Source organism: Drosophila takahashii, chromosome 2L, assembly GCF_030179915.1.
Source record: "Drosophila takahashii strain IR98-3 E-12201 chromosome 2L, DtakHiC1v2, whole genome shotgun sequence".
NCBI classification, from domain to species: domain Eukaryota; kingdom Metazoa; phylum Arthropoda; class Insecta; order Diptera; family Drosophilidae; genus Drosophila; species Drosophila takahashii.
The window spans coordinates 30,923,887-30,947,107 of NC_091678.1; the positions used below are offsets into that span (position 1 = coordinate 30,923,887).

Genomic DNA, 23,221 nt, shown 5'->3' on the forward strand with positions numbered 1-23,221 from the left:
TGCGTCTAAGGCCTGACACTACCATCGATGAAATTAAAGGTCACCTAAGCGATGAGCTCCAAGCCTCTCCTGAAAACTTTGTTGTAACAAAATTTAATTTTGCTTACAAAAGAAAAGTTTCTTCATTTAAAATAATTCTGCCTGATACACATTTTTCCCGTGCTTTAAATCCTGCACTATGGCCAGTTAATACGATTGTTCACGAGTTTGATCGGAAAGAACCAGCTATAAATACAAATCCGTCAGATCCAAAAAACTAGATTTTGTATTACATTATCAAAATGTCCGTGGCCTTCTCAGTAAGCTGTCCAGATTGCATACTGACAGTGCTGCTTTTGATCCCAGCGTTATTGCTTTTACTGAGACTTGGCTTAATCCCACGGTATCTGATAATGAAATACTTACCAATAATTTTTTCCTCTATAGACGTGACCGTCCCTCTAAACGAGGTGGGGGTGTCCTAATCGCAGTAAAGTCTGAAATATCATCCCAAGTTGTATCCATTCCCAATGTTGGTGATATTGAATTCATGTCAGTCAAAATATGTCTTCCTAACTGCAACATATTTGTAACCTGCTCCTATATTCCTCCATGCTCTGAGGCTTCTATCTATATGCAACACCTCTCCGCTATCCAGAATATCTCATCATATGCCTCTGACTCAGACCATATTATAATATTGGGTGACTTTAATATTCCGTACCTATCCTGGTCTCCTTGTGTCGATCTAATTGCCCTCGTTCCTGGTGATCAAAACGATTTTGTCGACGGTCTTATTGACTTATCTCTTGGTCAAGTTAACTCAATTTCTAATGCAAATGGAAGATTTTTAGATCTTATTTTTGTGTCTGACCTTTGTGATGCCATTGTCACACGTACCTCTCCATTGACCACTCCTGAGGACTCTCATCATCCTACACTCCAACTATCCATTAGTGGCATTTTTCGGGTACCCAATTCCTTTGAGGCCCCATTGCTGACTCGTCGTTTTCGGCATGTAAATTATTTGCAAATGTCGAGATCCCTATCTTCAAAGGACTGGTCTTGTCTTGATAGTCTTCATCTTGATGAGGCCACTTCAACTTTTTATAATGTCCTTTATTCCATATTTGATGAATTAGTCCCTTCCACAGTTGTTAATAACTCTAACAGCCCTCCGTGGACTTCCAAACACTTGGCTCACTTAAAAAATATAAAAACTAAACTTTTTAAGAAGTACGCCAAAACAGGACTTCAGTCTGATTTTTCCAAATACAGCGTTGCTAAATCCAATTACTTCCTGCATAATTCTGAATCTTATAACAGCTACCTCCTACGCTGTAAAAACGAATTTCGCAGCAATCCTAAACTATTTTATTCCTTCGTCAACTCAAAGCGCAAAGCTAACAAATTTCCTCCATCACTACAGCTAAATAATGTATCTGCATCGAATGATCAAGATATTGGCAGCCTGTTTTGCGGACTTTTTCCAATCCACCTATTCCACAAATAATACCTGGATCAATTGTAGCTACCCCTACCAGCTACCCCACACTGACGCCATTTTCAACCCTCTAATTGATGGAGAAGAAGTTCTACGTAACCTATCCACGACTAAATTATCATTCTCTGCGGGTCCCGATATGGTTCCAAGCTGTGTCCTCAAACATTGCGCCATACCACTTGCAGTTCCATTAACTATGATTTTTCATAAGTCGATTGCTACTGGCACATTTCCATCTATTTGGAAAGAATCCTTTCTTATTCCGCTACATAAAAAAGGTAGTAAATCTGATATCACCAACTATCGCGGCATAGCCAAACTTAGTGCTATTCCTAAGCTCTTTGAAAAACTTATTTGCGATCAACTGCAGCACCAGTGTCGCTCCTTAATATCCTCTAAGCAGCATGGTTTTACAAAGTGCCGGTCTACAACAACTAACCTGCTTGAGTTTACGACCTTCATTAGTCAAGGCTTTAAATCCACAATGCAAACTGATGTTATCTTTACTGACTTTAGTAAAGCCTTTGATTCGGTCAACCACGAGCTACTGCTCCACAAGCTCCTCCTCCTCGGATTTCCTCCAACTCTACTGACATGGCTTCGTTCTTATTTAACAAATCGCACCCAAAAGGTTCAGTACAATAGCATTTATTCAAAAGCTGTTTCCGTATATTCGGGTGTACCACAAGGCAGTCCCCTCGGTCCTTTACTATTTGGCTTATTTATCAACGATCTTCCTCAAGTAATTGAGTTCTCCAAAGTACTTATGTTTGCGGATGATGTCAAGTTGTGTATGCATCTGACCTCACCTAGTCCCCTCGGTCCTTTACTATTTGGCTTATTTATCAACGATCTTTCTCAAGTAATTGAGTTCTCCAAAGTACTTATGTTTGCGGATGATGTCAAGTTGTGTATGCATCTGACCTCACCTAGTTCCTACATGCAGCTCCAGCTCGACTTAAATAACCTTCAATCCTGGTGCCTAGTCAACAAGCTACTGCTCAATCCTGATAAATGTAAATCCATGTCATTTTATCGATCCAATCCATATATTTGTACATACTCAATAGATCACTCTGCACTTGAACGCATTGATACTGTTCTTGATCTTGGTGGATTTGACCACAAGATTTGTTTTAATAGCCACGTCAGTACCATCTCCAATAAAGCTAAATGCTTATTAGCTTTCATAAAACGCTGGTCTAAGGAATTTGATGACCCTTTCACCACTAAGCTCCTTTACGTCTCTCTAATTCGTCCTACACTTGAGTACTGCTCCAGTGTTTGGTCTCCACAATATGAGCACTATCAAAATATGATAGAATCCGTCCAAAAGCAATTTCTCCTTTTTGCACTACGAGGCTTAAACTGGGAGGAGGGACGCCGTTTGCCATCTTATAGAGACAGTTTGCGCCTCTTGGATCTACCTACCTTAAAGGATCGTCGGACCTGTTATGGTGTGATATTACTTCACAAACTCATCACTGGCGCCGTCGACTCAGTTGATCTGTTAGCCGCCCTCAATTGGAACGTTCCTTGCAGAGCTACTCGCAGATTCCGTCCATTAGCACTTCCTGTGTGCAGGTCAAACTACTCCCGTTTCGACCCCTTCCGAATCCTATGTGATAACTATAATGAACTTTATCACCTCATATCCTATGAGTGCTCTGCCAAGGCTAATTCGCTAAAAGTCATTGCGTTCCTTTCTACATCGACTTAATTAGTTCTCCTACTTATTGTTTTTTTTTACATTTATGATATTTTTATGCTATGTATATAATTTTAAGTCTTTTGAGCAGTACATTGCTTTAAATAAACAAATAAACAAAAAGACAAAGGCCGTGGCGTCACAGAAACAACCGGGTATAATTCCGAAGCCCGAAAATAAATTGTTGTATTTTCTGAATTTAAGAAATTTTTTTTTGTAATTAAAAAAATATTTGTATTTCCGAGATCTCAGCGTTCATACAGACAGACAGACGGACAGACGGACATGGCTAGATCGACTCGGCTAGTGATCCTGATCAAGAATATATGTATATAGTTTATAGGGTCGGAAACGCTTCCTTCTACCTGTTACATACTTTTGCACGAATTTGCACCTTTTACTCTACGAGTAACGGGTATAATTATTTTAATTCAGAAAAATTCTTAAAATTTAGAAAAATTTACCGTATTTTTTATGGCGACTTTCTAGATTCTAGGAAGGGCTGAAGTACATTTTTTTCTTAATTTAATGGCGAAATCGCCATTAATTTAAGAAAACTTTTGGAGAGCAAGCTAGGAAAAACACCATTGATTTAGGAAAAAAAATAATGTTTCTAAATTTTAGAAAGGTTTTTTATAAAATTCTGTTTTTATGGTCTTTTTTCCTAGATTCAAGAAAACAATTTCTAAAATTCAGAAAATTTTCTAAAATTAAGAAAAAATTTCATTTTATGGCGATTTTATAAAATTTTAGAAAAAAAATATTTTGAGTGTACATACTTTTGCACGAATACAATATACCCTTTTACTCTACGAGTAACGGATATAACAAGTGACGATCGCACCTTCAACGTACAAAAGTTCTGATATCAACTTTTGTGACGAAAAATGATTTTAGATGCGACTAAATAAGTACGCTACCTAAAATTTACTCGTTCGGCCCGCTTTAGCAAATATTTAATATCTACACGAAAGTTTTCTGTTGTAGCGTGGCGAATAAATACATTTTAGGTAACGTACTTATTTAGTCGCATATAAAATCATTTTTCGTCACAAAAGTTGATATCAGAACTTTTGTACGTTAAAGGTGCGATCGTCACTTGTTTTTTACCTCGTTAAGAGGTGTTTTTATTTGATATCAGAAGATTTTGTTTGTTTACTTTTGCTTTTAATTTTAAAATACCTTTTAAACGAGGTATGGCACATGTCTGTACCTTTGGTAGTGTAGAACTTACAAACTAACTAAATGTAGCTATTTTTAGCTTTTTCCCGCTAAAGTAGTGGCTTTTTCCAAAAGTCGTAGAACAAAAGATTCCTATATGGAACTCTTAGGGGCTGTCCATATATTACGTAATCACGTTTTTGCTGATTTTTGACCCCCTCCCCCCCTTGGTGATCAAACGTAATCTTTCAATAAATACCCCCCCCCCCCTCCCCCAATGATTACGTAATCCCAAGAATACAATTTTTTTTGTTTTAATATGTGGATTCAAACAGAGATGCAACCCAATCTTTAATATTGTTTATAAATGGAGTTTGGTATGACACATTCGGTTCGTATACGCTGAAATTATCTCCAACATACTCTTCGTCAAGCCATTCCAGGTCTTCGCATTCTTCGTGTGATTGAACCACTAAACATTCTCTTTCTCGCCGCCCAGCCACTAAAAAAAATTTTTTCTCTGCTTTCCTATCTAAGTTTGCAGATATATTTAAAGAAAAAGTTTTTAAAAAAATTCTTTAAATAAAAAATACATATAAAATGATTACGTAATCATTGTGCAAGACCCACCCCCCCCCCTCCCCATGTAATCAAACATAATCATTTCAATGACCCCCTCCCCCCCCTAGGTGATTACGTAATATATGGACAGCCCCTTAAGTGCAAATTTACTGATTCCATGACCCTAAAATACAGTTCAGATACCCTCACACAAAATTCAATACTCAGGGAGCGTTAGTTGTTCGAGCTGGCAAAAGTGGCTATTTTCGTATAGAAATAACTTTTAAACGTGACTTTTTACATTAATGTGTTATACATATACCAAAATTTAAGGAATCTCAAGGGCTATACAGTTTAAAGTTGTAAGGAAAATCGTTAGAGCCGTTTTTGAGAAAAATAAAAAAAAGCTAAAAAGAAAGTTAAAAAAAAAATTCTTTTGTTCATATCTTTTTAACTATTACATTTACACAAATTGCATATAGAGGGCGTTTATAACATTTAAAAATACCTTTCAAACGAGATGCAGCACAAGTCTGTAGCTTTAGTAGTATTGTATAGTTACAGCTTTCCGAATTTTAGCTATTTATAGCTGTTTTCCCGCTAAACCAGCGGGTTTTTCAAAAGTTTTTTATATCGATGTGATGAACGTCATATCAAATTTTCAGAACTTAAAAAACATGTTTTGGACAAACTGACAAGCGGACAAACTGACAAGCGGACAAACTGACAAACAGAATTAAATTTTCATTTTGACTAGGCCCCCGCAAATTTGTTTTCGGAATAACTTTTGAACGAAGCGTCCTCTGTTTATATTAAGCGAATTTCCAGTAGGAATACAACTAACGTAGTCCGGGGGGCCAATTATCACCATCGACCTCAACAGATCCAAATTTCTAAATTTTCACCGCTCTCTCCCAAACCAATTGATTTTTTTGATGTCTTGGTATGCAATCCTTTAAGTTTTAGCAATACCTTTAATTTGGTGTATTACTCATTACGATCGGACTACCACAGCAGATTTTCAATTTTGCGGCTATATAATAGTAGTCGCCTTCGCACAATCTCCTTGTGCGCTTCGTCACTACATGGACTGCAGTCCATAGTGATAGCCAGCATTTCTTTGAATATAACTTTTATTGGCGAACGCAAAAGTGACAGTTAATCTTCCAAGTTATAATATATGTAGAATCTCTATATAGTGCGAGTCACACAAAAAAAAATATGGGTCCGGGATCGAACTCGGTCTTTTTTGCTCGGAGGCAGGAGCTCTACAATAAACTTCTACATAACTCTTTTATTCGAGCGGAACAAAAAAGTTGACAAGTTAACGAAGAAAGAAAAATATTACGATTCGTACAAGTTATTTCACTGGAACTTTGGGATCGCTGCGCACCGCCTAAACTTTAAAATAATTTTTTTACCATTTCAGATGCTGAGCTCAATCGACCTTGAAAAAGTCCACCCTAATGTACATACAGTGGCTCCATCGCATAATCGGACACCTACTTTCATATAATAAGCATGCAAAAAAAATGAATAAAATGGGTTAAATTCGTCGTTTTTTTTGCTTTTACTTATATATAATGCTAATATCTTCCAAAAACCTAAACAAAAATTACATATTTTCCACGAAAACACTTAGTTTTCCAACAAAAACAACAAAAAATCCGATTTTTAAGGTTCAACGAATAATCGGACACTCGCTAAATATGGTTATTTTTTATGGAACTTGCTGCAAACTTGGGGTTTTTGGCATTGAGATTACTTTGTAGTAGAAATTAAGAGAAGAAACCATCACTACACTGAAAAAAAAAGTTTAAATGGCTCCAAGGAAAGCCATTTTCTGTGAAACTTCGTCAGTTGATTGGAAAACTCAATTTCGAACTGAAAACTGTTCGGAAATTCACTGGATTGGTCGGAGAAGTCAAGTCTATTGTCCTGGACATTATAATGAGGTTCCGGGATACATTTTAAGATGACAATAGAGGCGGGAAAGGCCAATTCAAGATGTTAATGACGGCATAATTCCAAAGTACCTTAAGATTTTAAAGGATAACAAATATTTAAAAAATTATTTTTTAATGTTTCTTTCGTTGGTCTGAAAGTGCATTAAACAACCGACAAAATGATGTATCGTTTATAAAAATCGGTTCACAACTTACCTAAAAAATGGACCAAACTATAACCAAACCAATAACTGCTTGGTCAAAAAGCACGATTTCCATACAAATTTCAATAAAAACGAAGCTTTCAGCTTAACAAGAATGTTCTCGAACCCATCTTTTAGGTAAGTTGTGAACCGATTTTTATAAACGATACCTCATTTTGTTTGTTGTTTAATACACTTTCAGACCAACGAAAGAAACATTAAACAATAATTTTTTAAATATTTTTTATCTCTTAAAATCTTAAGGTACTTTGGAATTACGCCGTCATTAACATCTTGATTTGGCCTTCCCCGCCTCTATTGTCAAATTAAAATGTATCCCGGAACTATATAATAATGTCCTGGACAATGGACTTGACTTCTCCGACCAATGCAGTGAATTTCCGTACAGTTATCAGTTCGAAATTGAGTTTTCCAATCAACTGACGAAGTTTCACAGAAAATGGCTTTTCTTGGAGTCATTTCAACTTTTTTTTGCAGTGTAGTGATGGTTTCTTCTCTTAATTTCTACTACAAAGTAATCTCAATGCCAAAAACCCCAAGTTTGCAGCAAGTTCCATAAAAAATAACCATATTTAGCGAGTGTCCGATTATTCGTTGAACCTTAAAAATCGGATTTTTTGTTGTTTTTGTTGGAAAACTAAGTGTTTTCGTGGAAAATATGTAATTCTTGTTTATGTTTTTGGAAGATATTAGCATTATGTATAAGTAAAAGCAAAAAAAACGACGAATTTAAACCATTTTATTAATTTTTTTTGCATGTTTATTTTATGAAAGTAGGTGTCCGATTATGCGATGGAGCCACTGTACATATGGGCACTTCCAAAATGTCGCTCGGGACATTTGCACACCTTTAAAGTTGAAACAAAATTGTAAAACAATGGATTTTAATTTTAATTATGGGCTTTTCTTTTCACTTTTCCCAAGCTCTATTTTTGGTAAAAATCTTGATTTTGTACCACTTTTAGTTTTTAAGATATCGGTAAAAAACTGAGGTATTCGCTCGGGACAAAAATAGAAGTGGATTTCGGGGAAGTTCATACAACACCAGAAATTAGCGAATTCTGATGGAATATTTGAATGCGATTTTTTTAGAATGTTGTTCAAACATGTCGCTGTGAAATGCTTTTGGTTTTACTCAAAAATTCTTTGCCGTTTTTTTTTTATGCAGTTTCAACCACATTCGCTCGGGACATTTTTTCCGACTGTTTTGTATAGCGGATTTCTTTACCTCTATGTCTCAATTGCTGGATGTTTTACTTTTAACTTAATAGTTTAGCATGTGAATGAAGCATTCAGTACAGAAAAATGTCACATATTAGCATTCCTATAGGATAAATTAACAACAGAAGACAGGTCCAAAAAATTACAAAAAAATAGCCAAAAACTGATTTTTGCGTATATTGGTGGGCTTTGTCATAAAAATAATCAAACTATACTCCAAATTTGTAGTTAAGCTCAGTATCCAATTAATTAGAAACTAATATCGGGCCAAAATTATGTGGAAATATGTTTTATTCAAGTTTCAAGGTTTTTGGCTTGGTGGACTTTTTTTTGGAAGTGCCCATATGTTCGATAATGTTGATTAGAATCATTTTGTTCCCCCCATACGACTTCTGTGCAGCCAAGGGAAACTTGTTTTAGAAATTTACCCCTGCCACGATGTTTTTAATCAATATGTTGCTTTATTTTATTAGTTTTATGGTTTGTCACCTCTCTTACTAGTACCGCTGCTGCTGTTGTCGACCACCAGTGCTGTAGAAGCCACTCGGCCCAGGCGGCAAACTGGGCGGCATTGGCGGTGGGGGCAGTGTCTGCTGGACGCCCCAAGCTGAGGTGGGGTAGGGTACATTAGGCACTACAGGCGGGGGCGGTGGTGGCGGAGCATGATAGAGGTGGTAGCCGTGAGACTGGCCGGGAGGCGTTGGACCCTGTGGAAGCGACGGAGCGTCGCCGGAACTTAGGACGGGCACTCCACCCGCCAGCGATTTGATGCTCTGGATATTGTTAACCTCCTGCAAGTTGCCGTTGCCACTTACGGGCGGTGGCTGCTGTTGTTGAACGGAGGATAGCATAATGACAGTCGAATTTGTGGATTTGACCGCTGTTGGGCTTTCTGCCCGGCTTGGCGGCTTTTGGGGCGGACTGCTTGACTGGTGCGTTTCTTTTTGAGTGGACTGATAAAGATCCAGAACCTGGTGGCAGATGTCCTCGAGGATCTCCATCGTCACATCCGACACGAACATATCCCACCAGCGCTGGTGCTGTGGCTGGCGGCCCTCCCAGTCCTGCACAGTGAACTTGCTTAGCTTGCTGGCCAAGTGGATAAGGGCTACGGCAATAATCTCCGGTTCCCACTGAAGACAAACCACGGTGCTGAGAGAATCGTTGACGAAGTTCCACGCCATTTGAACCATTTTCTGAAGCTTCTGCTGATCGCCCTTGAAGCACTTAGCGTATTTTAGGAGGAAAGTGTACGGATGCTCAACTTGCAAGTCAAACTTAATTGTCTGCAGCAGGATTCGCTCCAGTGTCATGACTTCTTCCTTGGGGTCCTCGCCGAACGAGTAAAAGTAGTTGTCGTTGAGGATGCCACGAGCAGTTTTGATAATATCGCGACACTTCTTAGGGGTCTCCTCGACTTTGCCCGCAAAGAATAGGCAACAGCAGGCAGTCACGTAGCGGGGAAAACTGCGAAACGAGTGAAACATGTAGAAGCGATGAAAGTAAACCACACCAGTGGCCATTGTGTTGTGGCCTAAGCCCATCTTGGTGCCACATTCCATGATAAAACGAGCGCCCTCCTTCCGGTATCGCCGCTCGGTTTCAAAGCTTATCCCGTCTAGAATTGAGGGTGTTTCTCGAAGCTCCTTCTTGTCATAGTACCAACACGGCATTGCTGCAATTTTAAGTACGGATACGGTTAGTATAATCTTTGGTGTGGATAGGTGTCAAATCAGGTGCATCAAATGGTGTATAGCTGGAAGACTACAATTCTGCGTGACCTGGAACTGTGATTGAATTTCCAATTGATAACGTCTTGATATAACAACAACCTTAAATAGTAATAAATTGAATTCATTTATTATTACTCTAATTTTTTTTATATGGAAATTATCGATAAATTATACCGTCCAGTTCTGGAAAATACACTTTTTATACGATTCCATGTTTATATATATACCATAGAAAAAAATAAAAATGTACAGTGGCTCCATCGCATAATCGGACAGTCACTTGCAAAAGACAAACCTTCCCAAAAACTGAACAAAATAGTTTAAATCTATAGTTTTTTTTGCTGTTATTTATTGTTTACAATATCACCATGATATTTCAAAATTATTGATATATGTCAAGTTTTTTTTAGCAATAACAAATTTATGTCGATTTTTGGATCTGACACTCCCTGAATACGGTTACACCTGAAAAATATCAACACAATAGGGGTATTCAACTGCATTGCAAAAGTTTGATAATAGGGTCTTCCCACAGAGCTCGATCCACCATCCGTTGAACAGATGGCCCGTAAGGTTTTGCCGTTCCGAAAATTTCCCAGTTAGTCCACCATCCAATTTTGACGGACTTTGACAGGCTCTTTTATGCGATAGTTAGGCGATGTTTTATCACGAGTTTCACATTCGTCAAAAATCCCAACCGTTTCAAACGGATGGACTCTATGGGAAGAGGTTATTATAGGATGATGAACGGAGCTCCATCCACCATCTACCATCTATTGAACGGATGGTCCGTAAGGATTTGCCGTTCCGAAAATTTCCCAGTTATAGCCTCTTCCCATAGAGTCCATCCGTTTGAAACGGTTGGTATTTTTGACGAATGTGAAACTCGTGTTCTCACAGAACTCCATCCGCCATCTACCATCCAATAACAGCTGACTGAAGAGCAGTTGCTTAGCTCAACAATAACGAAAGGGGATTTCAACTAGAGCCCTGCATGAATGGATCCAATGAATTATTTTGAATTTTTTTTGTTATATGAATGAATTAATTAGAATTTTTGAGTTTAATAGAATTGAATGAATTTGAATTTTGAGTTTAATAGAATTGAATGAATGAATGGCATGAATTCCGAAATAATTCAAACGACAATTTATTTTAAAGAAGAAAGGGCCATAATTTTGTGATTAAATCTGCCTGAATTTTATTTACTATGCAGTTAACATTGATTTGTTAAAAATTATCCACTTTTTGTTCTCAAAAGAAAGCAGAAAAAAAATCTGGAAAATTCAAAAAATTCATAAAATAATTTATTCAATTCATTCAATTCGAAATGAATTAGAACAACATTAAATTTATTTCATATAGAATTGAATTAAACAAATCAGAAATTTCATGGCATACTATGATAAAACAAAAATTGAATGATTCATGCAAGGCTCTAATTTCAACTCGGGAAAACTTTCGTAAAATTGCGTTCTCCTATTTTTTTTACAGAATAATACAATAAATAGATTAAGAAAATAGTTTAAAAACATATCTGAACGTTTATAACATATCCTACAAAGAGTATGCATACATATTTCAGACTGGGGGGAGCCTAACCTCCAGTACCCCACACTCCGCTCTTACTACTCCTCTGCCTAGCCAATATTAATATGAAAAATTTGTAAACTAAACCAAAATTGATGCTGTTTTTGGTAAATTATAGCAACTTTGGAACTTTTTAGGAGTACATAGTACTCTTTTAATTAGTATTAGTTATTATATACGAAGGGCAGAACATATTCTGGGACTTCGCTGCAAACATTGATGTTTTCGTTATATTTCTACAATAAAATTAGGGGAACGCAATTTTAAGACAGTTTTCCCGAGTTGAAATCCCCTTTCGTTAATGTTGAGGTAGATGGCGGATGGACTTCTGTGGGAACACGAGTTTTACATTCGTCAAAAATCCCAACCTATGGGAAGAGGCTATTACATTACTTTTACCCTAATCTTTCTAATCGAATAAAAACACCTCTTGGGGCCGTTTTCTCGTCCGTACTTTAGTTTGCCTGCCGGGCAGTGTTCCCAGATCAGGGGTTTTCCCCCTAGATTTAGGGGTTTTTCGTTGTTGGTTAATAATTGAATTTAAGTTTAACATGCCTCCAGTGCTTCCAAAAACCAATTTCTCAAATGAAGTTCTCGAGGTGATCTCTTAAAATTCGATCTCGTTTTGTAGTATATAAATAAATATATACATGTATTTCAAAATATAATAATAAATATATGTTAAACAACAAATTACTATACAGAGATTTTTCCAATCTGAAAATTTCTACAACGCCATATTGATTTATTTCTTATTTTATTGTATATTTTCGAAATTAAGTAAATTTTTGAATTTAGGGGGAAAACTGGATTTTTTAGGGGGAAATATCGACTGTTTGAGATTTTTTAGGGGGAAAGCAAAATGTTCATCTGGCAACACTGCTGCCGGGACAACGGAGCGATAAACAAAAAATGGTTTACTCGTCCTTATGTTAGCACAGGTAGGGACAAATTTTGTCTCGGTACTTCATCCAACGTGCAAAATTTGTGCGGTTGGATTGTGCGCAAGTGTTGCCAGACATTTGAGCGTTGTCAATCTGGTTCCACTCTTCATTCGAAAACAGGTGATTCTATTTACAGTTAAATACAAATCAAAATTGTTAATGTCATCCAATTGATTTTAAAATTAATTCCCGAGCGATTTATCTTCAAACTCTGTGGGATATCGTCGAATTGTCTGAAGTGCGAACCACCCAGTCTCAAAATAGTGCGCCTTTTATTTTGAGTTTTAAATGACGGACGAGAAAACGAAAACCGATTTGCTACCGGGATAAATTTATCCTTCTATTAGCTAAATTTTACTTTGCAGGACGGACGAGAAAAAGGCCCTTAACGAGGTAAAAAACTAGTGACGATCGCACCTTCAACATACAAAAGTTCTGATATCAACAATTGTGACGAAAAATTATTACACTCGTCATTAAATACACTTTCTAAAACTTTATCATTCGGCCCGCACTAGCAAACTATTCCAGCCTTTTTCCTTCACAGGCATTTTCTATTGCAGCGTGCCGAATGAGAAAATATTAGAAAGTCTATTTAATGACGAGTGTAATAATTTTTCGTCACAAATGTTGATATCAGAACTTTTGTATGATGAAGGTGCGATCGTCACTAGTTTTTTACCTCGTTAAGAGGTGCTTTTATTTGATATCAGAAGTTTTTGTTTGTTTACATTTGCTCTCATAGGAGCTAAATATACATTTAAATTTAAATTTAAATTGGTCAATCATAATTTGTAAGCCATTGTATTTAAACAAATTAAGTTAAAAAGGCGTTTAAGTATTTCAAAATACCTTTTAAACGAGGTATAGCACATGTCTGTACCTTTAGTAGTGTAGAACTTAAAAACTAACGAAATTTAGCTATTTTTAGCTTTTTTCCCGCTAAAGTAGAGGGTTTTTTCAAAAGTCGTAGAACAAAAGATTCCTATATGGAACTGTTAAATGCAAATTAACTGATTTCAATACCCTAATATACAGTTTGGATACCCACGGACAAAATTCAACACTCAGGAAGCGTTAGTTGTTCTGAGCTGGCAAAAGTGGCTATTGTCGTTTTTTAATAACTTTTAAAAGTGATTTTTTACAGTAACATGATATATACCAAAATTTAAGGAATCTCAAGGGCTATAAAGTTTAAAGTTGTAAGGAAAATCGTTAAAGCCGTTTTTGAGAAAATTTAAAAAAAGCTAAATAGAAAGTTTAAACAAATTTTCTTTTGTTCATATCTTTTTAACTATTACATTTACACAAATTGCATATAGAAGGCGTTTATAGCATTTAAAAATACCTTTTAAACGAGATGCAACACAAGTCTATAGCTTTAGTAGTATAGAAGTTACTGCTTTCCGAATTTTAGCTATTTATAGCTGTTTTCCTGCCAAACTAGCGAGTTTTTCCAAAAGTGGTATAACAAAAGTTTTTTATATCGATGTGATGAACGTCATATCAAATTTTCAGAACTTAAAAAACATATTTTGGACATACTGACAAACAGAATTAAATTTTCATTTTGGGGGGAAGAAAATCTTATTTTGGCTATAACTTTTGAACGGAGCGTCGGATTTTATCATACCCCTCATTCGACGGGTATTTTCAATAGGAACACAACTAAAACATTGCGAGGGGGCATTTATCCCCACCGGCCCCAACAGCTCCAAATTTCGAAATTTGCAATTTTTTACTTTCACCGCTCTCTCTCCCAATCCAATTGGTTTCCTTAAAGTCTTGGTATGCAATCCTTTAAGTTTTTGCAATACCTTTAGATTGGTGTATTACTCATTACGATCTGACTATCACAGCAGATTTTCAATTTTGCGGCTATATAATAGTAGTCGCCTTCGCACACTCTCCTGGTGCGCTTCGTCACTACATGGACTGCCGTCCATAGTGATACCTCCTTAATCACAACTTAACCCCACAACTAACCTCACCTTATTCCCACCTTAACTCCACCGTTTTGGTAGCCTAATTATATCATTTTGGTTAGCTAAGCGAATGCAGAGAAATACTCTTACTCTTTTTTACCGTTTATTTCGAACAGATCTAACCCCCATCAACCTTAAAAACATAAAAAAGAATATATAAAAATAACACACAAATACCTATAAAAGGCTACGGCCAAAAGGCTTTAAGCGAAAACCGGATCCGCTCGCAGTATCGGTAGGTAAACAAAAAAGGAAGTGCCCCAATGTCGGCTGGTAATCAATAAGTTAAATAATTCCGGAAATAAGGAAAATTAAAAAAGCACCTAAAGCTCCAACTCTTTTGGGTGAAAACTGTGGGTGTAATTTTGGAGACGAAATTTTCCAACAATTTTCTTCGAACGCCCTCGTCTTTAACACACTTTAAAAGCAATTTTTTTTTAAATTTTTGCAAAATATTTGATTTAGAATTGCATCCTTTAGGTGATCCGTGATTATACCCGTTACTCGTAGAGTAAAAGGGTATATTAGATTCGTGCAAAATTATGTAACAGCTAGAAGGAAGCGTTTCCGACCCCATAAAGTATATATATTCTTGATCAGGGGCACTAGCCGAGTCGATCTAGCCATGTCCGTCTGTATAAACGCTGAGATCTCAGAAACTACAAAAGCTAGAAGGTTGAGATTTCCCACACATTTCCCACGCAGCGCACGCGCCCTCTAACGCCCACAATCGCCCACTAACGATTTTAAAATGGGTCCTGCGCCCACATCTTTAAAGATTTCCGAGAAGTATAAATGCCATTTTGTTGTGTATACTTATACCTATCGAAATGTAGAAGACATTTTTCAAATCGGACCATTCATTAAAAAGTTATACGCAATCAAAATTTATATATCTATCTCCCTCGCACTCCCTTTAGCTGAGTTACGAATATTAGTCGGGTCACCAACCCGAGTGCAGCGTTCGAACTCCCTTTAGCTGAGTGACGGGTATTAGATAGTCGGGACACCAACCCGACTATAGCGTTCTCTCTTGTTTTATCTTAATTTAATCATTACATACTTATGTACATGCCAATTTATCCATGTGTTTGTGTCATTGCGTTTCTCACATACAAATGTGAGGACTGAAAGTTTTTCCCTGCTCTCCCCTTGAAAACCAATCCAAAGTTTTTTTTTTTAATTAAAACAAAAATTCCGTGTCCTTTCTATGGGAAATTACTTCGAACATTACAGTGATGAAGAATTTTTTAAATGTGTTCGCTTACGAAAAAGCTGTGCATAGGGTTTTGTTCTGCCGGCGCGCTGCTCGCACACGTATAACGTCCCAGTCGGAAGTTTTGGAGTGGTCGGTTTTCGGAATGCATCCGGCTCGCATCTTTGTCCACAGTAAAAATGCGATACAATGTTGAACAGCATCCAGAATGCATTCTAGATGCAACCCAAGTCATCACTCCCCTATAGGTTCTTTTGGAAGGCAAAATGGGAGCGATCCGTGCAATCGTAGCTTCTCGTACGTCGCAGCCGAACCCTTGCCGAAACTCGAACGCTTGCCGATCGTTCGTTTTTTTTTTTCAATCGGTGCAATTATAGCATCCATCGGAATGCATCCGGAGTGCATCCATTGGAAAGGAAAATATGAAATAATAATCTTTGAAACGGTACTTTTGAAAAAACAAATGAGAAGAACAAAAGAGACATAGCAAGAACGCGCGCGGGTTTTTCGTTTCTTATGCATTTCTTGTCACTTGCTTTTTGGAATTTGACCAGTTAAGTGTAATTGATTTTTCGGTTAAACCAATTTTAATCGTTTTATTTGTGTATAGTTCTTGAAAAACAATCATTTGTGCTTTTTTGTGCCAAGTAAGTATAGTGCGGTGATAAGTGGAAATATTAAATAAAAAATAATATCTCTTAACGAGGTAAAATAGCCATAACCAAATAAAAGTGTATTTAATTTTTTTAACCAAACAAAAATAATTGGGTGTGTGTTTAATAAACAGCGTGCTTTTAAAATAATTCTTATTCGGCCACTGCATCGCGTTGTTTAAGGTTTTTACCTATGCACAGTGTTTGTACATACAGTGAACCCCACGCATAGTCGGACACCCATTTTTGTTCTATCATAAAACTGCTCTAAAATCATACAAAAAAAAGTAAAACACAATTTTTTGGCTCTTATTTAAATTTTTGTGTTATCTATTAATAGCCTCCATATTTAAAACACAAAAATCAATAAAAATCAATTATAAGTTGTGTTTTAAATATATTGTTTTTGTTAAAATATTAAGAGCTATCAGTGAAAAGCTTAAATTATTTTTTATATTACTAATGAATAACATTTTAATGTTTAAATAAAGCAGTTTTATGTTAGAAAAAACGGGTGTCCGATTATGCGTGGGGTTCACTGTACCTGCAGTGTGCCGAATGAGAATTTTTCACAACATTGTACTAACCAATTATTGTTTTTATTCTTTGCATGACCTCATGGACGGATTTTTGATAACGGAAGAGCAACAACATCAACAACTGTAAGTATTAAATTTAATTTTAGTTTTTGTGTAACAAAAGTGCCGTTTTGGTTTCAATTGTAGGCAAAAGGAAGGGTTCTCCACATTTGCTGCGTTGAACGAAGCTCTGTACGGTAAGTATTAAAGATTGTTGCTGTTAATTTGGCAATTTCGTCTAACAAAATTTTAAAACTCTCTATTTTGCAGAATCTCAGAAGAGGGAAGGGTATAAAGAGACTACACGAAGAAAGGCGACGACCAGTGCAGATAAAGGATCGGACCATTGAGGATGATGGGGAAGAAGTAGGCTTAATTTAATTTTAATATGTTTAAAAAGAAAATTAAAGAAAGAAATATAAAATTTGAAAAAAAACGTATTTTTTTCACTCGTGAAAGCCGCATTTTAAAGCATCCAAAAGAAATCCAAAAGATGCGATCCAGAACGCATCTTTTGGATTGCATCCAGAAGCACATCAAAGATGCGATCCAGAACGCATCTTTTGGAACGCATTCAGAAGCATTCCAAAAGATGCGTTCTGGATCGCATCTTTTGGAAGGGAAAAATGGAAACCAATCCCGAACGTTTCCCGAAGTTGAAACCCATAGCCGATGCGTGAAAAGGGAGCGCTCCAGGAGCGCTTCATCGGATAGCACCCATTTTGTCCCGCTTTGCTGTAAAAAGGAAGCGAGAAGTTCATCGATCGGTGCATCGGTGCTTTGGATGCTATCCATCATCCCTTCTGGATGCGTTCCACTTCCGACTGGGTATACAGTAAAGAAGTAAGTGCATTCATTTGATTTAACTAATTCCATATAATTAAAAACCATTATTACAGGGAAACGACAATACAGTCATGGGTTAAGCTTCTAATAACTCTTAGATTCTACGCAAGCGGCAGTTTTCTTATAAGTGTTGGCAATTTTTGACAGTTAACTATTCTGTTGCGGGGCTGCCACCTAGTCTCAAATTATTGCGCCTTTTATTTGGAGTTTTAAATGACGGACGAGAAAACGAAAACCGATTTGCCACCTGGATAAATTTATCCTTCCATTAGCTAAACTTTAGATAACCCGTTCTGGTATCCAAATAGTAAAATTTTGGTCAGGTATTTTCACACCAGAAAAAAACATTGGCTGCCGCTCCCAGTCGGAAGTGGAACGCATCCAGAAGGGATGATGGATAGCATCCGAAGCACCGATGCATGCATGCCGAATCGATGCACTTCTCACTTTCTTTTTACAGCAAAGCGGGACAAAAAAGATGCATTCCGATTCATCGCTCCTGGAGCCTCCTGGAGCGCTCCCTTTTCACGCATCGAGCTTGGCTGGAAACTTCGGAAACGCTCGGGATTGGTTTCCATTTTTCCCTTCCAAAAGATGCGATCCAGAACGCATTTTTTGGAATGCTTGTGGATGCGTTCCAAAAGATGCGTTCCGGATCGCATCTTTTGGAGTGCTTCTGGTTGCGTTCAAAAAATGCGTGCTGGAACGCATCTTTAATGGTGCTTTTGGTTGCGTTCAAAAAAATGCGTTCTGGAACGCATCTTTTAGAGTGCTTCTGAAAAAAAATATTTCTACTCGATTTCCTCATCCTCAATATCGATGTCCAAATCGTTGTCCTTGTCCGGTCCTTTGTCTTTGCTCGTCGTCGCCTTTCTTTTGCTAGCGTCCTTATAGACCCGGTTTTTTTGTCGGGTAAAGGCGGCTCGAATATCCTTTATAAAATCTTCATGCCTATAGCCTTCCCTCTTTTGAGATTCTGCAAAATATAGCGTTTTAAAATGTTGTTAGACGAAATCGCAAAATTAACATCAATAATGATTAACACTTACCGTACATTACTGCGTTCAACGCAGCAAATGTGGAGAACCCTTCCTTTTGTCTACAGCCCGCATAATTCATCTGCATTATCAGCTCTGGGCTGATAATGCGGCTGAGGTTTTTGGAAAGCGAGTCCCCAATATAGGCTTTAAACATCGAAATCTGAAAAAAAAATACGCACGTTTTAAAATTAGAGTTAAATAAAAAAAGGACTTAGGTCCACCTTAACAGAAACGAAAACAAAAAGGGAACACATGAAACCAAGAAATGAAAACAAAACGGCACTTTTGTTACACAGAAATTACAATTAAATTTAATACTTACAGGTTTTGATGTTGTTGTTCTTCCGTTGTCAAAAATCCGTCCAAGAGGTCATGCAAAAAATAAAAACAATAATTAGTTAGTATAATGTTGTGAACAATTCTTATTCGGCACACAGCAGGTACAGTGAACCCAACAGTGAACGGACACCCATTTTTTTCTATCATAAAACTGCTTTATTTTAAGCTTCCACTGACAGCTCTAAATATTTTAACAAAAACAAAAAGCCTGCATATTTAAAACACAACTCATAACTGATTTTAATTGATTGTTTATTTTATTTTTATGATTGTTGTGAGTTGTGTTTTAAATATGGAGGCTATTAATGGATAACACTAAATATTAAAAACGATCCAAAAATTTGTGTTTCACTTTTTTTGTATGATTTTAGGGCAGTATTATTATAAGAAAAAAATGGGTGTCCGTTCACTGTTGGGTTCACAGTATGTACAAACACTGTGCATAGGCAAAAACCGTAAACAACGCGATGCAGTGGCCGAATAAGAATTATTTTAACCGCTTTGTTTATTAGACACACACACACAATTGATTTTGTTTGTTTACAAAAATAAATACACTTTTATTTAGTTAGTTATTTTACCTCTTTAGAGGTATATTTTTTTGTAGAGTTATTATTTTTTATTTCCACTTATCACCGCACTATACTTACTTGGCACAGAAAAGCACAAATGTTTGATTTAAAGAACTATAAACAAATAAAACGATTAAAATTGTTTAACCGAAAAATCAATAACACTTAACTGGTCAGATTCCAAAAAGCAAGTGAGAAGAAATGCATAAGAAACGAAAAAACCGCGCGCGTTCTTGCAATGTCTCTTTTGTTCTTTTCATTTGTTTTTCAAGACCACCGTTTAAGATTATCATTTCATATTTTCCATGCCAATGGATGCATTCCGGATGCATTCCGATGGAAGCTATGATTGCACCGATTGAAAAAAAAAACGAACGATCGGCCAGCGTTCGGGTTTCGGCAAGGGTTCGGCTGCGACGTACGAGAAGCTACGATTGCACGGATCGCTCCCATTTTGCCTTCCAAAAGAACCTTTAGGGGAGTGATGACTTGGGAATGCATTTAGAATGCATTCTGGATGCTGTCCAACATTGTATCGCATTTTTTCTGTGGACAAAGATGCGTTCCGGAAGCATTCCGAAACGCCGACCACTCCCAAACTTCCGACTGGGGCTCTTTCGCTTCAAATGACTCACTCTCTGCTCACAACTCTCTCGCTCTGCTTCTGTTGACGCTCGTGAGTGCTGCGAACTGCCGAAGCATACAAAAAACAAAAACAACGTGCTACCAAAAACACCCCCGCAATCCACGATATCTAACAAAAAAAATAATATAAAATCAACCGTGGCACTGTGGGCAAAAAACCCGTTTTTGGTTCAAAAACTCAAGTTTAAAAGATATTATATTGAAATTTTTTTTGTGCATTTTTGGAAATTAAGCAAATGGGTCAACTTCCGTTTAGCTCCTACGCCCAATTTTGTTCAAACTTTCCACATCGACGTGTTTTTCGGTCCTGATTACGGGAAAAATAGTCAAAGTTGGCGCAAATAACGGGATCATGGAAAATAACGGTAAAAACTGTTTTTATTAAATATCTTCGTATATATTAACTTAATCAAAAAGCTAGCTAGGAGAAATGAAAGCTTTTAAATAAATTAGTATTTTATGTTTTATACATTTTTTCTGTTAAGCTAATAGTTTTCGTTAAAAACGCTAAATAGGATCATTTTTTACAATATTTGAAAATAAAAAACCGTTGAAGCACACTTGCGTCATTTTGCCCGATATATCGCACGAAAGCTTCATGTTATATCGGTGTGTCAAAATTTATATCGATGTCTCCCGATGTATTAGCGATGATACTACATAAGCACGAGAATGGCATAAAATTTTTTAAGAAGAGCATTTCTGTTCTCGTAGTTAAATATAAAATTTAGAAAACAAAATAAAATACAAATTATAAAACGGAAATAAAATGTAATAACAAAGAATACATATAAATCATTTAAAAAGTCGCAGGCAAAAAATTTTGTAAACAAATATAGCGGCGATTTTTGATTAAATTTTAAGAAGAGCATTTCTGTTCTCGTAGTTAAATAAAAAATTTAATTTAATTTAATTTATTTATTTGATTTATCCCGATGCGACAAGACTAGGTCTTATAAATTATTACATCGGTCACTTTGGAAAAATTAATAATAGGGTATTTTACAAAACTTAAAAGGTAATACAAAATTAATAAAGAGGAATCTCTAAAGATTATAAAATGAAAGACCGATTTTTAGGGGGATACGACCACAGCCTAAACCATAAGAGCTAGAGCAGCCAAATTTTTTCACAGTATTCCATTGGGGGCGTAGGCGCCCACTAAGGCCCGACATGTCCCCCCAGTGGCCCCAAACAGCTCCAATATCCATATTTAGAGCAAAAAATCATTAGATTTACTTAAGCTTAGCTTCTAAAGTGGTTGGAATTTCGAAATTTTGATTTTGCAGAATTTTAGGTCTTGAAAGGGCCTAATTAGAAATCTAAAAGAAATTTCGATATGCCCCATAATTTGGGGGCTACATTTAAAATAAACTTTTCGCTTTAAAAAATCTAAACCGCTGCTCCGATCAAGATGATTTTTTGGTAAATGGTTATTCCATGTCCCAAATGCTTAAGTTTAATTTTTTAAGTTTTTAACATTTTTTTAAAAGTATTTTTACCGAATTTATTTAGTTTTCATAAGTTATTGCGTTGCATTTCGTGGGAGCCCGCCGAGAGAGCGAAACCCAGAGAGCGGATGGCAAGAGAGCGACGGCCGAGAGAGCAGCAGTAAAGAAAACTGTCGATGGGGAGGGGTGCTGTGGGGAAGGGGGAGGGGAAAAGGGCAATTTTAGTTAAAATTTGTTTTGAATTTTAAAAACTTTAACTGCTGTTCCGATCAATATGATTTTCGATCAATAGTCAGTCCTGTGGTTCAAATGCTTAGGTTTTATTTAAAAAAAAATATTTTTCATTTTGTAGCAGAAGTAAGAGCCTTATTTAATTTCCACCATGGAAGAAGATAAAAAATTACTGCAAATTCTGTAAACAAAGCCAAAATGTTTCCAAGTTAAATATCTTAAGATTCGAACTTTAGCCCAAATACGTATGTATATTTGGATATGTTTTGATTTGTACAATACATGTACAATACAATACATACACACAATGTGTGTTTATGTTTCTACTTGAAAGTCGATAATGTGCTCAAATACAAATAAAATTATTCATTTCCTTTCAGCTAATGCAAAATTTGACGAGTTTAATTTTAATAATTATCAATCAAATGTGGAAGCAGAAAATAAAAAGTTACTTCGCTACTTTTGTGTATACCTACAAATGTTTTCGTTTCATTCAAAACCACAAATTACAATTTACAAACAAGTTGTGCGCAAATTAAAATTGCATTGATAACATTGCAACTGATAAAAAAAATATACAAGTTCACCACTTTTACTTGCTTCACATTCATTTATTATATTTGTTTAAGCAATCTGAATTTAATATATGTTTTTAAGGAATCTAAAAAGATGATATTTATTTTCATCGACGATTTAACAAATTAATATCGCAAGTATTAGAAGAGGCGTATGCAAAAAATACACTTGCTCTCCTTTGCCACAATTCGATTTTTGGGAGTGAGAAGTAGGCAATTAGAAGAGGCCTATTTTTATTATTATACATATTAAACTTCCTTTGGATTTAGTTAATTTAGAAACACCTAATTGCTCTATTTTAAAGCAATGCAATATGGCTTCGGTGTTTAAAGATTGTAAGTTAATTGTTTGGGATGACTGCACCATGTCACATAAAGGTGGGCTTGAAGCCATAAATAGAACCCTTCAAGATATTAATGAGAATACTGTGTTGATGGGTGGTATTACAGTCCTGCTAGCTGGAGACTTTCGCCAAACCCTTTCTGTTGTGCCACGAGGTGCAAGAGCTGGCCACAGAT

General features: G+C 36.4%; 3 protein-coding genes and 1 long non-coding RNA gene across 8 annotated transcripts in view; 1 reads left to right on the top strand and 3 right to left on the bottom strand.

Annotated features, from left to right (window-relative positions):
• LOC138914670 (uncharacterized) overlaps window positions 1-23,221 on the bottom strand; it is a 184,402-nt gene that overhangs the window by 24,042 nt on the left and 137,139 nt on the right. The window lies entirely within an intron of this gene.
• Window positions 8,746-10,473, bottom strand: CycK (cyclin K). Of its 4 annotated transcripts, none has more exons than XM_017138019.3 (2): window positions 10,333-10,473; window positions 8,746-9,979 (listed from the first exon to the last, which is right to left on the bottom strand). In XM_017138019.3, the coding sequence occupies exon 2, from the start codon at window positions 9,975-9,977 to the stop codon at window positions 8,802-8,804; it is 1,176 nt and encodes a 391-aa protein (XP_016993508.1). In that variant the 5' UTR covers window positions 9,978-9,979; window positions 10,333-10,473; the 3' UTR covers window positions 8,746-8,801. The 4 variants fall into 4 exon arrangements, with proteins under 4 accessions (XP_016993508.1, XP_016993499.1, XP_016993491.1 ...); XM_017138010.1 differs by lacking the exon at window positions 10,333-10,473 and adding an exon at window positions 10,173-10,255; XM_017138002.3 differs by lacking the exon at window positions 10,333-10,473 and adding an exon at window positions 10,137-10,238.
• LOC108065072 (uncharacterized) lies at window positions 16,326-17,375 on the top strand. 2 transcript variants are annotated; one of them, XR_001770286.2, is made up of 4 exons: window positions 16,326-16,419; window positions 17,069-17,087; window positions 17,151-17,200; window positions 17,274-17,375. It is a non-coding gene; the product is annotated as an uncharacterized lncRNA (long non-coding RNA). The 2 variants fall into 2 exon arrangements; XR_011419104.1 differs by lacking the exon at window positions 16,326-16,419 and having other exon boundaries at window positions 16,861-17,087.
• LOC123002797 (uncharacterized) lies at window positions 18,641-20,041 on the bottom strand. Its single transcript, XM_044393421.1, has 5 exons — window positions 19,971-20,041; window positions 19,879-19,914; window positions 19,212-19,230; window positions 18,899-19,049; window positions 18,641-18,825 (listed from the first exon to the last, which is right to left on the bottom strand). The coding sequence occupies exons 4-5, from the start codon at window positions 19,041-19,043 to the stop codon at window positions 18,641-18,643; spliced, it is 330 nt and encodes a 109-aa protein (XP_044249356.1). The 5' UTR covers window positions 19,044-19,049; window positions 19,212-19,230; window positions 19,879-19,914; window positions 19,971-20,041.

Coding starts and splice junctions, on each gene's coding strand:
- CycK (XM_017138019.3), bottom strand. CDS start 9,977: ATGCCGTGTTGGTACTATGACAAGAAGGAGCTTCGAGAAACACCCTCA.
- LOC123002797 (XM_044393421.1), bottom strand. CDS start 19,043: ATGTTTAAAGCCTATATTGGGGACTCGCTTTCCAAAAACCTCAGCCGC. Junction 18,826..18,898: donor GTTGAACGCAGTAATGTACG/GTAAGTGTTAAT, acceptor TATATTTTGCAG/AATCTCAAAAGAGGGAAGGC.